This window comes from Astatotilapia calliptera, chromosome 18, assembly GCF_964374335.1.
Source record: "Astatotilapia calliptera chromosome 18, fAstCal68.1, whole genome shotgun sequence".
Taxonomy (NCBI): domain Eukaryota; kingdom Metazoa; phylum Chordata; class Actinopteri; order Cichliformes; family Cichlidae; genus Astatotilapia; species Astatotilapia calliptera.
The window spans coordinates 27,413,098-27,427,713 of NC_137439.1; the positions used below are offsets into that span (position 1 = coordinate 27,413,098).

The 14,616-nt window shown below is 40.9% G+C and overlaps 1 protein-coding gene across 1 annotated transcript in view; it reads left to right on the forward strand.

Moving 5' to 3' along the window:
• tmtopsa (teleost multiple tissue opsin a) overlaps window positions 1-14,616 on the forward strand; it is a 74,513-nt gene that overhangs the window by 50,484 nt on the left and 9,413 nt on the right. The window contains exon 3 of the mRNA XM_026148692.2: window positions 4,920-5,153. Within this exon, the coding sequence (XP_026004477.1) occupies window positions 4,920-5,153 (234 nt within the window). The remainder of the gene's footprint in view (window positions 1-4,919; window positions 5,154-14,616) is intronic.

Sequence of the window (14,616 nt, forward strand, 5' to 3'; positions counted from 1 at the left end):
ACTCTTCATTTCCTCAATTTGCCTGTGATCTCTGGCATTTCATTTATTTAATCAGAGCCAAGACTGAAGCTATTAGCCACCTATTCTGCAGCGCTGACAAAGTGGGAGCAGAGTGAAACTACAAGTAAAGCTGAAAAAACGTCCAGGGACCTTAAAAATACACAAGACGAGACAGTAAAAATGCAAAAATGTGTGTGTTCAAGTAGGCAATGTGGCAAAATATGACCTATAACCTTTCCAAATCAAAACTACACAAGCAACAGTTTGACTCTAATGTAAGCACAGCAGCATAAAACAGGTGTGAACGGGTGTGCCTAATAAAATGAACAAGTTTATCATATAACAAGCAGGTTTAAGGCATAAATAAATTATAAATATAAAGTAAATAGAGAGTACTTTGTTTGCAAAGGAAGACTTCAGAACAAAACCATGATAGCTTCTTGTGGCTTAAGTATAATGGGCGTTATTACACTCAAAAAGCAACACAAATACAGACAATGTTATTAAATGATATCAACTGCAAGGCATCAGCTCCAAATCCCAACCAGTCTGTGAGCGTATACAGGCTTCAGGCGTACATGTCTGGGTGTGCTTGTATGCAAGAACAAAGGGAGAGAGAAATGAGCAGCCACAGACCGTCAGAAGTGGGAATGAAACAGTGCAGGTGTAAGTGGACGGGGTTTTAGAGCTAAGTGGAAAAGTTTGGATTCCTGTGAGACTGTTTTTATATCTCCTTTCAACAAGAGTCAAAATACCAAAGCAGCGATCCATGACTTGTTAGTAAAAGGAAAGATAGACAAGCATACCAAATCTGATGTGAAACCACTTCACAGCGAGAAGAAAAGAAAACACTCAAAAGTTTGATTTAGACGCTAAATCGTTAATCAAAATTGCATTGAAGATACAATATTGAAAATCTAATAGCACAAAGTACTCATGCTCTTTTTCTCTATATGCCATGTCTTTGTTAGTTTTCACTTGATCAGGCTTTGAAAATACTATACTAAGCACTGATAAAAGTAATTAAAAGTACAGGTGTGGCAGTTTGGCAGTTTTGTAAGTAACAAAATAATTAGAAATACCCCAAATTAAAAGCTAATGTTCAACTCTATTTTTAATATATAGCGTCCCGTTTGTTTAAAAGAAAATCAGCCACACAGTGTTTTCCATCATCTTGCAGACCACAACTGTTCAAATCGGCTAGCGACTGGTGCCATATTGAACAGCAGCATTGACGTCTGTCTGCTGCAATAAAAATGCAAAACTTGTTTTCCCTTCTTTTCTTTTTTTTTTTTTCTTTTTGGCCTGTCCCGTTTGGCTCTTTTGCCATCAGAATTGTTGTCTAAAGGCAAAGAAAGATGCCCAACGGATTTACTTTACCAAATTGACCATCCCAGCCTTGCCATAATGGTCCATTTGATTCACCTTTTATTGTTTATTTTATTTTCACTTACTGAATATGGGACAGACTTGACTGGGGGAAAGAAGGGGAGAAAGAAAGAGGGAAAGAGAAACAGCTGAGAAGAGGGACGGGGGAGAAGGGCAAAAGACAAAAACCAACAGAATGAGCAGAAAAAGAAAAAAAAAGAAGAAAAAAAGAAAAAAAAAAGCATATATCAATCACCTGGGTCACCTGCTGAGAAAGAAAAAAGAAAACAAGCAGAAGAGAACAAGAGTAATAGAATAAACAACATCACAATGATATATGGGAATACGACAGTAAATACTAAATATTAAACATTATTGTGCAGCACATAAGATCAACAGAACACAGTGTGCTTTGAGGTAGGAGCCAAAAAAAGGGTACAGTTTGTGGGTGTGAGCACCCATGTGTACACCTGTGAGCATGGACGCGTTTGTTTTTTGTTTTTTAAAAGGTTCCTTCATGTAATGATCTGCTAGAGGGTGTGGGGGGGCCACAGCCCCGTCCTCCAGGGCATGAAGCAGGTATGGAGGAGATCAAAACTCCAGACATCCAGAGGCCCCCAGAACACAAGAGACCAAGGAAGACCAACAGAGGGGCAGCCGCGCCACTGTCCCAGAAAGAGCTGAGGAGAGTCCCAGATGAGGGCTCACTCAGCAGCCGCGGAGCAGAAACCAGGGGGAGTTGCAGTGACGCGCCCGTGAGCTCCGCCGGCAGCCAGCCGTGCCTGAGTGACCGAGCCCCAGGCCGAGAGGCCGGGGGCACCCCACCTCCGAAGTGGCCCGAGCAAGCCCCAGGCTCCAGGCCCCGATAAGCGGCCGCCAAGGAGTGAGCCGGTGTGTACCTGGACGCCCATCCCCGGACACAAAGAACCACCAACGCACCGATGTCTGAGGGAGTCCGCCACTGGCAGGGGAAGTGGTGGTAGGGGGAGATAGGCCTCCATACCTTGGAGGGCCTAAGATGTCCTCAGAAAGGTGGCGCCTGACACCCAACCTGACATATAGACACAGAAATACAGGCACACACATATACAAACATCCATTCCCACCCTCATGCTCTCATATACACTTACTCCACACTCAACCAACGTGGAGACAGACATAAAGAGACGCTGTACACACGATCACACTCCCCAAGCGTACTCTAAGCCCCGGGTCTAGGTACCCTTGCCCCTGGAGGGGGGGAACTGCCCCCAGACCCAGGTGGTGTTACCCTTTTCCCTGCGGTGGGGGGAGGCAGACCGCCCCGACTCCGCAGCAGCAGGGAGGCCCCACACTCCAGACCGCAGTCGGACGGCCAACTCCTCCTCCTAGCCCCCCCGCTCCAGCAGGTCGCAGAGAATGGGGGTGAGAGAAGACTCCAAACCTCCCTCCACCCACTCATTGTAGTGTTGATGCATGTGTGTTCTAAGGTGCATTTAAAACCCAGGAGGGCATGGAGCTACCTGCCAGAGAGCAGCAGGTAAGCGCATGGTCCCTCCTGCTAGCCCTCAATGTCTACGTGTATTTAACATTGAGAGGTGGGCAACGACGCCAGGGGTGGGGTGTACACCCTGATGGTACTTTGGATTCCGTGTATCGTGCCCACCCCCAAGATCCTATATGTATGTGTAATGAGAGTGTGAGTAATGTGAATGTCTAAGTTGTGGGATAAAATTGAGGCAGAGGCAGCCAGAAGGGGACAGGGGGGGGTGGCCTCCTCTGCACCCTGGTGACACACCCCTACTCCAAGGTCCTGCATGTGTGGGTGGTTGTGGTGGAGCGGGAAGAGGGAGGCAGCTGGAGATGGGGAGGGAAGGAAGGGAGGGGCAAGTGACCCCTCCCTGGGGCCAGCTCGTTTGTTTTCCAGCTTGTTTTCCCTTCTTAAAACTATCGACCCATTGTTTCACGAATTACAAAGCCTTTCTTTCAGGGAAATTGTGTTTTCGATGAAGACGGTCCAAACAGGCTTGTGTGAACACAGTTCCCCTTTGCACATTTGCAGCCGTCTCGTGGGGGTAAAGGTAACGAGACTGTCAGTCACTGGCTTGGCTTGATTAGATGTATAAGCACACCTGTCTGGTGAAAGCATACTGTACTTCTATACTGATGTGTATATATGAATACAAATGGCATATGAGCGGCGGCCCAGGGAGTCCACGAGACTGTGAGTTGACAGCCTGCCTGAATAATGCTAATCATGCTTCGCCATATTGTTTAAACCCTCACAGCATACATAAACATGTTCAGGCCGTACACCAAGAATAAAACACTGAGAATCAGCAGCAATGAAATTCATAGTAAAATAATATAGCTGCAAATCTGGAGTGAGGGTTAAAGGATATTAGAGTGATCAGATGTCACAATGGCGACGATGACTGATCACTGGGGTCAGGAAGTTTTGAATGTTTACATCATCTTTTTCTTTTCACTAGTGTGTGTATGTGTGTAAAAACAAAAAAACAAAAAAAAAATCCCAACACTGCTGGAGTCTTTCTTAAAAGAGGCTCCCTGCCAGAGTGCGTCTCCGCCGCCATGAAACTGAGTGACAGCAGCAGACATGTGGCCATCGGGTAGCAAAACAAATCTCGACAGTTTGGGTTTGGGGAGCGCGAAGATGCTTGTCAAGTGCGTGCATGTCCGTGTGGGAGGATGCATTATACTTGCTAGATTCAACCTGATACTTTGATATTTTAACAAACAAAAAACTTCAGTTTATTCAAACTTGATTCTTCTTTGTATTTCATTTATTTATTTTTATAATTTTCAGTTAATGTCTCACCAATGAACTTTCTGAAATCTGAGAAATATGCAAGATTTCTATCAAAGACTTTCATCAGGTCATAAAGATGTAGTCGTAAATGTAGTCAACACTTTCATTTATCTTTGCACAGAAATTACTAATTAACTCAAAGTTATCTGTCAGTTTTAGTAGTGTTTACATATTACAATTTGACATTTTTGGGACATGTGCTGATTGACCTTTTGCAGAAACTCAGACTATCCCCAGGATACAAACCAAGGCAGTCCAAAGAAAAAACAGAATATGCCTCCCAGAACTTCTTATGCTCACTTATAAGAATGATGCACTTGGTTTATTATTAAGCAGACAACTGTGCAGCTCCCAGCAAAGGGACTCTCTGCTACATAAGTTCAGTTAAACTTATCTCAGGGACTGCTGGCTATAATTATATTAACAAAGAGGCCTAAGAATAGTACTGACCTTCTAATTTAACTCTACGTAAAGACACTGGTAAGTTAATTTTCCCAAAATGTCAATCAATTGCTTTAACTTGCTGAGTGTAATGTTATTACAGATGGGAATGTAGGCTTATGTTACAAAAATGAAACCCAGAAGTAGATGTATTGACTATACAGTGAGCATTTTATCCCCCAGAATCCTCCTCTTCCAACAGCAAAAGGAGGGAAAATGTCCGACCACAATGTCTCATCACAGGAAATCGCCGGCTTATTAAGGTCTTTCTTTTCCACGTCTTTTCTCCCATTGTCTCCAGGTAAGCGGGATCAATGCGTCGATGAGCAGGAAACGTGAGCAGCGCGTGCTATTCATGGTGGTGATTATGGTGATGTGCTACCTAATATGCTGGCTGCCTTATGGCATCATGGCCCTACTGGCCACCTTCGGCCCACCGGGCCTGGTCACACCGGAGGCGAGCATCATCCCCTCAGTCCTTGCCAAAACGAGCACGGTCATCAACCCAGTCATCTACGTCTTCATGAATAAACAGGTAAGAGGAGGGAGGGCTGAGGCTGGGGTCAGTACCTTTTTCTATTTCGCTGTCAAAAAGTGGCAGCCGGAGGTCTTCCTGCCCACTGAGGCGAATGATTATTTCAAGGTGGATTAAAATAATAGAAATTACTCCTTGTTTTCTATTCCTGTCAGGTGAGTCAGTGGCTTCTTGACACTGAATAAACTAAATTATGTACTTGTGTGTGCATGGTGAATAAGAAGGTCTTTGAATCTACCTTTTTTTCTAACATATTTGACGAACTCTGCCAACTCGGCTTGTTCGTCTAAATAAATAACGTCTAAATAAATAATAGACATTGTGATGAGCTAATGAAAACCGAGTGCTTACATGTCTGTTTGTCACGTCAGAGGGGGGTATTTGCAGTGTCGTGCAAGTACCCGTTTTATCAGGTGTTCGTCATTAAAATTGTAAAAGATCTCATTTAATCTTGGCCCACGCTCACGTGAGGCAATATGATGAGACCCTTTGGGTGTTAACTGGGAGCAATTATTTGGAGCTTGCTGTCTTGGTCTTATTTGCTTTTATACTTTAATTACTGTTAAGTTGCCCGTGAGAAGAATTAATAAAGCTCACCTCAGGAGCCTACAGTGTGTCATATGACCCTCATAGCTCATTTCCTTTTACTGTGTTTTCTATTTGTGCTGCGCTAAAGTTCCAATCGGCTGTAACCTCTTCTATCCCGGCTTACTTTTTGCAAAGCAAGAAGTACATAATGCATGGAGACTACCCAACAAAATAACATTTTTAAACAGTCAATACCTGAGCTGGTCTGCTTCAGTGTGATTGTTCTGGTGTGATTTTGTCAACTTTTTGATGCAATATGAAAAATTTTGTTTTGACCAAAACAATAAATAAACTGTCAGCGATCAGTGGTGTGTGAAATTATAGAAAATCACTTAGTTCTAATGGCATCACTCCAAAGAACAAAAGAAAATTGGGAAATATATTCTAACCTAAATGTGTTTGTTTTTATTTTATTTTGTTTTATTTAGGATCCGATTACTGAGAGTAGAAAAACTGGCTGAGAAGCATTCAGGACCGTTACAGTTGTGGTCACATACAGTACATTTGCCAAATTTAAGTGGAAGCAGGAGAGCAAAACTCATAACTATTCATCTGTCAGAAACTGACAGGAATACAGAAACTTTGCCGGCGTCAGCGTGGGCTCTGCTCGTACTTTTTGACTGGAGGGCCAAAGACATAGGGGGAAAGGATGAAAGACAGAAGACACTGAGGACTGAGAAGAGAACCAAAGATCAGAAATGTTTGTTTTCCGTGTGTCAGTGGCCCAACATTCAGAGAATCTCTTCTGATTATAAACTAGCTGTACATATTCAATGATTAAATACTATGGCACACAAAGAAGTTTACATCCAAATAAATAATCAAAGTAAACCTTAAAAGTAGTTTCACATTTGTCATGCAGCTGTTGTTGTTTTGTGTTATTTAATTAAACCCACAGACCAACAGTAAATGCTTATGTTATTGTTGAGTGATGCAGTACTACTTTTTTATCGAGCAGTGTCATCCCGGGCATGACCGAGCTCAGAGCCCAGTGCAATAGTTGAACTGGATCTTAGATTCTTCTTCCTTAAGTGAAACTTTTTGACCAGTAGGAACCAATACTGACACAGTTTACCCCGACGAATGTGACTGGTGGGGATGTTTTTGTCAGCTGATCATTTCTGGGTGCTTGGCTTGGCCTTGTTTGCTGGTGTGTTCTATTGTTTGTGCTAAAATCACACTCAAGTTCTAAATGTTTAATTCATTGGTTGTATAAATGGTTGAGGCATAGAGCTATAGAGACATTCCAAAGCATCGCGATGGCTCACTTGTTCATAGTGTTGGTTAATCTAAATAACAATTTAGTTTTACCTCATTTTAATAAATTGGACACTGACAGATTGATTTGTGTTGCTCTTGGTAGATTACATGAGTCAATACTGAAATTAGCTGATTCTGACAGAGCTGTTTTAATGTGTACATTAATGGCAGGGTTAGTTCCATAAATAGTTGGACTATTTATGAAAACTTTTTGTAGTTTTGCCTCTGCATACCAGTACAGGGGGTTTTAAATCAAATAATTAATTACTAGCTATATTTTTAAAAGACTAACATTTTGTAGTTTTAGAGTTAAACCTGGCAGTCTTCTTACCAAAGAACATTTGGATTGTTTGACAATCCACTGTGGTGGTGTACAGAGGCAAACTACAACAAACTACCAGCTATGGAACAATACTTTCCACAATCACTGGTGCATTTTTGCATTTGTGGTCTCTCCCTAATTTCCCCCGTTAGGTGAGCGGTCATGTCAAAGTAACATCCACACGAATAGATACGCCAGAATGCCTCGTATTTTTATTCACCTCACATTAGTTATATTTTTACTGTGCTCCCAAAGTTAACTCTAAATTTCAAGTTTACTTTATTCTCCACCTTCCTTATCAGGGTTCTCTCTCAACTCAAGCTCTCTGTGCAAACAATACATTTAAACTCAAGATTTAAGATGTTTTGTTCGTTTCTGAAACATAGTTCATCATCGTGAGCATAAATAGGAGAAGATAAGCGAGACTGTCTCACTGAAGCAGACTGATAAAACTTATTTTTCTTTCTAATCTTTATCATCTCATTCTGGTCTATTAAGTAAAGCTCAATGAAAAGCATTATGCTATGTAAGGCTTTAGCCCTCTCAGGATATCTATGTGCAGTAGATCCTGAGATGTACTATACAAAGAATTATATGCAGTGCAGTATATTGGAGAGCCTTTCAAAGTGCAATACTTTTTCTCAGGCTTAAACTTTCCTTACTGGAAAGTTACTGTGTTACTGCCAAGACTTATTTTACTGTGGAGTTGGAAATCTACTGAAAAAGCATACAAACTCAATATGCTGCTGTCATCTGGAGATACTGCATGCTTCTCCTTACATGTTACATCAGATGCTGAGGCCACCGCCACAGCTAACTGACCTTACAGGGACATTTTAGCCGACACGTCATCAACTTCAACTTCCCCTGGGAGGGAGCCAGTGGGAGAGAATGAAACCAAATGTCCTGTATGTCATTTTCAGTCTTCAATTCCTCCCAGCCCATTACTATGGAAACTGTGAGTTGAGGCGAGTTGAAGACTAAAAATGCTGTACAGATACAAGGATCAGCTGGTTTGTCCCGTCAACGATCAGCTCTGCTCACAGCCGAGACCCCCGGGGTGGTTTAAAAAACAGGGATTATGGGTAAGTTTAATCATCTGTTTATTTTTTAATCACTACTTGAAAATAAACTTGTGAATACTCGTGAATACACTGCTTTATATATAGACCAATCCAAAAATATCTGTATATTGTCACAATTGTCACGTTTTCAAAACTAAAACCTGAGTATGAGTTTATTTGACTGACATAAAAATAAAAACTAGGCATTTTTAAAAAGTGAACTAATGACACCAGACTGTGTACTTGGAAAAATATACTAAAACAAAATAAAGATATACAGGAACTGTCACTTGTGTAGCATCTTGTACATGTTACAGCGCTTTAATGCAAAGAGAAAATACATACATTTTCAATGTTAAACATGAAAAACTGAAAAGATGGTGACTGAAACAACTAATAGATCATTGCAGTCTTTGAAGTCCTTACCTCATCTCTTAATCCAACAATAAGTTGTGTAAAGACCTAACCTTGTCATTGTAGACAGGGATTGCATGCATCCATCCATCCATTCGCTTCCGCTTATCCTTTTCAGGGTCACGGGGGGCGCTGGAGCCTATCCCAGCTGTCTGAGGGCGAGAGGCAGGGTACACCCTGGCCAGGTCGGCAGTCTGTCGCAGGGCTAATCATAGACACAAACAACCATTCGCACTCACAATCACTCACTATGGGAAATTTAGAGTTTCCAATTAACCTAACCCCACTAACAGCATGTCTTTGGACTGTGGGAGGAAGCCAGAGTACCCAGAGAGAACCCACACAAACACAGGGAGAACATGCATGTATGTTAGGGTAAATTATATGTGTAATGGTGTTATTGCCTCAGTCCAGCCCCATAAGTACCAAGTCACACTTCTTGATGTTAATTTTAAAACAATCAAGAAAGACAACAAGGACCAACTAGGCTCAAAATTCAAAACAACTGTAGAGGTTTGTTTCCTGGTTATGAATATTTTGCTGATCTCCTGGGAAGAATTCATTCAGTGACGCTCTACATCACAAAAAATTGAATTTGCAGGAAATCTAAAATGTTCCTACCTTTTCACCTCAGAGTGAGGATATGACTGATTTACAATATAAACCAAGATCAGCCTCTGCTGAATTGGTGATGTGCTAAAAATGTTTTCCCAAATATCATTCTATTCACAAGTTCTTATGTGAATGAATCATTGTTTTTCCAGCTCCAACCCTCTGATTTTTTAATACAATCTATGGTTTGCATTGTAATTCATAGCACTGGGGAGTTTCCTGGATTAAGTCAAGCAAATGTCAAATGAAGCAGAAGGTATCTGCTGATGGCTATCGAAGAAGCTTCCTGACATTCACTCACCTCATACAAGTCCCTTAAACTACGAGACTGTCTTCTGTAATGTAGAAGAATGACTGACTGCAGTTTAACTCTTCTGAAACTGTGGAGAGAGCACTGCAAATGTTTTGATGTATGTCATACAGAGAATTCAGTTAAAATCTATCTATTTGGGTCTATCCATTTTCCATCTAATCCTCCAATAAGAATGTCATTCAATACAAATGCCACATATTTTTGGAATGTGCTGGACCTTTACAAACACAGACAATAAAGATCTGTCCTTTAGGAAAAAACTACTCTCATGTACAGTCACAGCAAAACTGAATAACATTAAACCCAAGACAAAGTCTGATGTTTTTAAGAGAAAGTTGAGCTCCTCTTTCCATATAATATCCGCTCAGTTCACAGGGTTCATCATCATCCACACCTGCTCTAACCAGTCTGAGATGACTCTTCATAAATTCTCTGCAGCCCTTTCTCTCTGAAATATTCTGTCAGTGCATCTTGTTCCTTCAATCTCCCTGTCATGCTTTATCTAGTTATCTGTCATTATCTTCACCTTTCTCCTGACCTCAACCTTGATGCCTCTGTGCCCTAATTGACTTCATACTTTAGCATTTGTTTGTTGTCTCCATCTTTCTCTCTCCCGTCCTTCTAGCCCTCATCAGTGTGGTGTTTGGACAGCTGAGGGAAGTGGGGAGTGTGCATCAACATTACAGAGAGGTGCTGATCATCTTGTTTCTTTACATCTCCTTGCTAGCTTTCACTCTCCGATGACCTAAAGGTTACTGAAATACTGACAATAGGGACAAACATGTTGCTTATAGACGCAGTGCGTGAAAGATCTTTTTGGTTATGTCCTGGGGCATTTTGCTCTTCTTCTCCTCAGCATCTGTTCATGCCCAGCAAGGTTTTGAGACATAGTGTGCGTGAGAAGTTCAATGACGAGTCAAATGATTACAGGCTCTCATGAGATGAGGTCACAGTGTGGTAAAAAAGTTTGAGATATGTTTTTAAGTCGAAGAATAAAAAGTCTTAAAAAGACAACACTTCGCAACTTTGCCAACCTGTAAGGGGCTTTAAATCAGGAGATTGTTGATTAAACTGAAGCAGGTGGAGTACACAAACTACTTATTTAATGTTGTATTTAAGGAAGAGCGAGGGCCTACGGTGCCCCCTAGAGATGTACAAACTCCAAAACAGAACGGAAGTGCTCCAGGACGCTAGGGGCAGTGTTGAGCTCAATTTGCAAAATAAACGGCAAGTTTGTTGCAAACATGGAGTTGGATACCGGCGGAAAACACCTGCAAGGATAGAACAACCACGCTTTATAAGAAAGGTAATGTGCAAACTGTTGTTTGTTTGATTTTTTTAAAATTGCTATGAATGCTTAGTTTATGGTGGAGTCAAATCCTACGTTAGCTAACAGTCAGTGTGGTTGGCTTAGAGTGAAGCCCAACACTGCCCCTAGCATCCTGGAGCACTTCCGTTATGTTTTGGAGTTTGTACATATTTTGGAGTTTGTACGTGCTTTGTCTCTAGGGGCCACCATAAGGGCCCCAGTGCAGACTCGTAACTTAAAACAACCTTTCACTAGAGGTAAATCATAACACATCAAAGAATGCAATTATAGTAAGGCTCGCAGGGATATAAGGGATACCAGAACTATTAAATGAAAGAGTCGCGTCATCTCCATTCACTTCATTAGACCATTTTTTACAGGAATGGTGGAGCCTCACAATAGTTGTCAAAGTTAGCAAAATGTACTAGATGTGCCATAGAGATATAGAAGAACACACATTCCAACTGCCCACTAAGCGCTTGCTGGAACTATTTGAAGGCTACATTAGTGATGTAGGAGGACAGGGACAGGTGCTGCTAGGGCAAGACAGACGTCTCTCACGAGTCCTTTAGTGCTGCAGGCAGGCAAAGTGTTCAAATAGGCACAACTTCAGTTTTTTTATTTCTATATGATGAACCCTGCATTATTAAGTGATAAGAACAAGTAATCTGATGCCCTGTAATCATTATGACGCTATAATTTGAGATACAATAAATAAAATACATTTTTGTACAAAGTATCGGTATCGGATCAGTATCGTCGATACCACCCTGAATATTACTTGGTATCGGATCGGAAAGGAAATCAGTGGTATCGCACATCACTAGGCTACATGACCCTGAATTCTGAACTCCCACTGAATAGGATGACGTAACCAAAGGCCACAGCGAGACAAGAACTATAAACGCACACCCAGTAATCAGGGAGATTAGACAAACCAGGAAAACTCACTAGGGGAAATCAAGACTGGGAAAATTAAAACTGAACACTAAACACACAGGACAAGGATTAGCAAAATAAAACAGGAAACACTAAAGCGGAGACAAGGACTCAAATATATGAACTTGACACAGAAAGACAATCATGGAGACTAGCACAAAGACGAGCCTGAGGGAAAAGGAAGGAAATACAAAGCGGAACTTATAAACCTATGTTCATCAATAACTAACCAAAAGATAAAAGACAAAAATAATAAAACAGGAAACTAGTAACAGGGGTCAGAATATTAATAAAATATAACAATAAAAATCACGAACACATGGAAACACAAAACACTATAAACCAAATTTAGGAATAGAATCTGGTCTCCAAACCAAAAGAAACCCACAAAATGTCAAAACTGTGATTTTAAGTAAAACAGCCGTCTACGTGCTGCAGTTAGAGATGTTTCTCCAAACTAAAGTAGACATTTGGTTGGAAATAGTGGTGAAAATCATTGAGTAACACACAGTATAATGCTATCATGATAGTTCCACAAAGTAACAATATTAAAAAATACTGTCAGACTAGATATTCACATGTAGTGGTAGCCTATTAATATAACAGTGCCTCATCCAACGTAGGCTTCAGTCACACTAGAGTATAAATAGGATGGCAATTTCCATCTGGTGAAGAAAAGCCATTAGTTGGTGAGTCATTCAGTTTTTTGCTGTCTGGGGTAGATTGCAAGTAGTCACGGCAACCAACGAGCATGCAGCACCCTCAGCCCGGGTGACCACTTTTGTCACAATGCGATTGGTGGAAAGCAACTTGTCTCTGTCCAATCTCAATCTCAGTCAGATTGGTGAAGGTTTACAGACGGAGTACATTCACCATCTAGTTTATAAATACAGACAGACTGCCAACATGTTCTAATCAGAGTCAGTCTGTGCTGATTGGTGCAAACGATCTGCTCCATCAAATACTGAACCACACAAACCTGAGCTGCAAATGTCTGACAGTATATAATGTTTTGTTTTCTTCTGCACATCACACATGTCAGCTGCTACAAAATGAAGCTTTCAGGGTTGCATGAAATAATAGTTTTTAATACAGCAACTCTGGATAAATCCACTCCTTCATTCTTTGCTCAGTTGTAAGAACCACACACACTCCTCAGTAAATCTTAAGAGAAAAGTTCACCCTTGTATCATAAACATATTGATTCTTCTTCAGCATCCTTCAGAATCTTTATCTAAACTGCCATGCTCTTGTCAGAGAGAAACACAGCATTAAACCTGCACTTTCACTGTGTTATTTTGTTAGTGCGTTACTGGCATTCTCATTTTTGAGCTGCAAATTTGCAATGCTCTTAAAAGAATGCAGGTTATTAATGAAATTAACTACTTTCTATTTGCTATTAAATCATTCAGCTGTGGACCAGTCTATGGCTGAGGGTATCATGCTTGATGTGTGAATTCTGCACACAGGTGGCGAGTCCAGCTCTAAGGTACGGATTTGCAGATTTGAGATTAATCACAGTTAATTGTGATGTTATTGCAAACTGGTGGCATGTAAGTGCCAACTTTCGGTAGCACAGCAGTCTTCCCCAACTCTTTTCTCTAGTGTGACTGCAGCATAACTTTACACAGCACCTCTGTTGACAGGCCGGCACTCAGCAGCTGAATACATCGACATGAGTGAATGTTAACATCACTGAAGAGAGGCCAGCTCCAGTTTCAACATTGAGGTTTTTAACAGTTATCATGCACGTTAACATGGCCACCATTTAACTAAAACTAGAGCAATAGAAATTATTGTGACATATTTCAGAGTGACTCTTCTCCCAACGCTGCCCCACTACAACCAGTCTCGGGGTTCCAACACCTGCTGAATCTCACTTTAACCCGTGACTGTGAGTGGAGACAGTCACTCATCTACATCTACAATGTAAGCAACAGGAAACAGATATTTCTTTTACATTTACTTTGTTTTCCTCTGCTTGTATTCTGCAAAACAGATGTTCAAGTTGTGTCCATTCATTCAGAATTAGAATTTAATTTGAAATAAAGTTTCTATTCTCTTATATTAATATTATTCTATTATCCACACAAAATAGCTACTTTTTAATTTTATATGAGTGGTTTTATATATACCACACACACACCTACATATATACAGTCTAGTTTGGACACACCACTGCACATTTAATGGTTTTTCTTTATTTTTACTACTTTCTACATTGTAGATACAAATTGAAGGCATCAAATAGATGAAGCAAGATATGTGGAATTATGTAGCAAAGAAAAAAATGATAAAAAACTCTAAATATGTCTTATATTTTAGATTCCTCAAAGTAGCCACCCTTTGCTTTGTTGACAAACCCTTGGCCTTCTATCAATGGGCTTCATGACGTGGTCACCTGAGATGGTTTTCACTTCACAGGTGTGCCTTATCAGGGTTCATTTGTGGAATTTCTTGCCTTCTTAATGGGGTTGAGACCATCAGTTGTGTTGTGCAGAAGTCAGTTTGGTACACAGCTGACAGCACTATTTGACAACTGTTAGAATTCATATTATGGCAAGAACCGACCAGCTAAGTCCAGAGAAACGACAGTACATCATTACTTTAAGAACTGAAGGTCAGTCAGTCAATAGTAATGT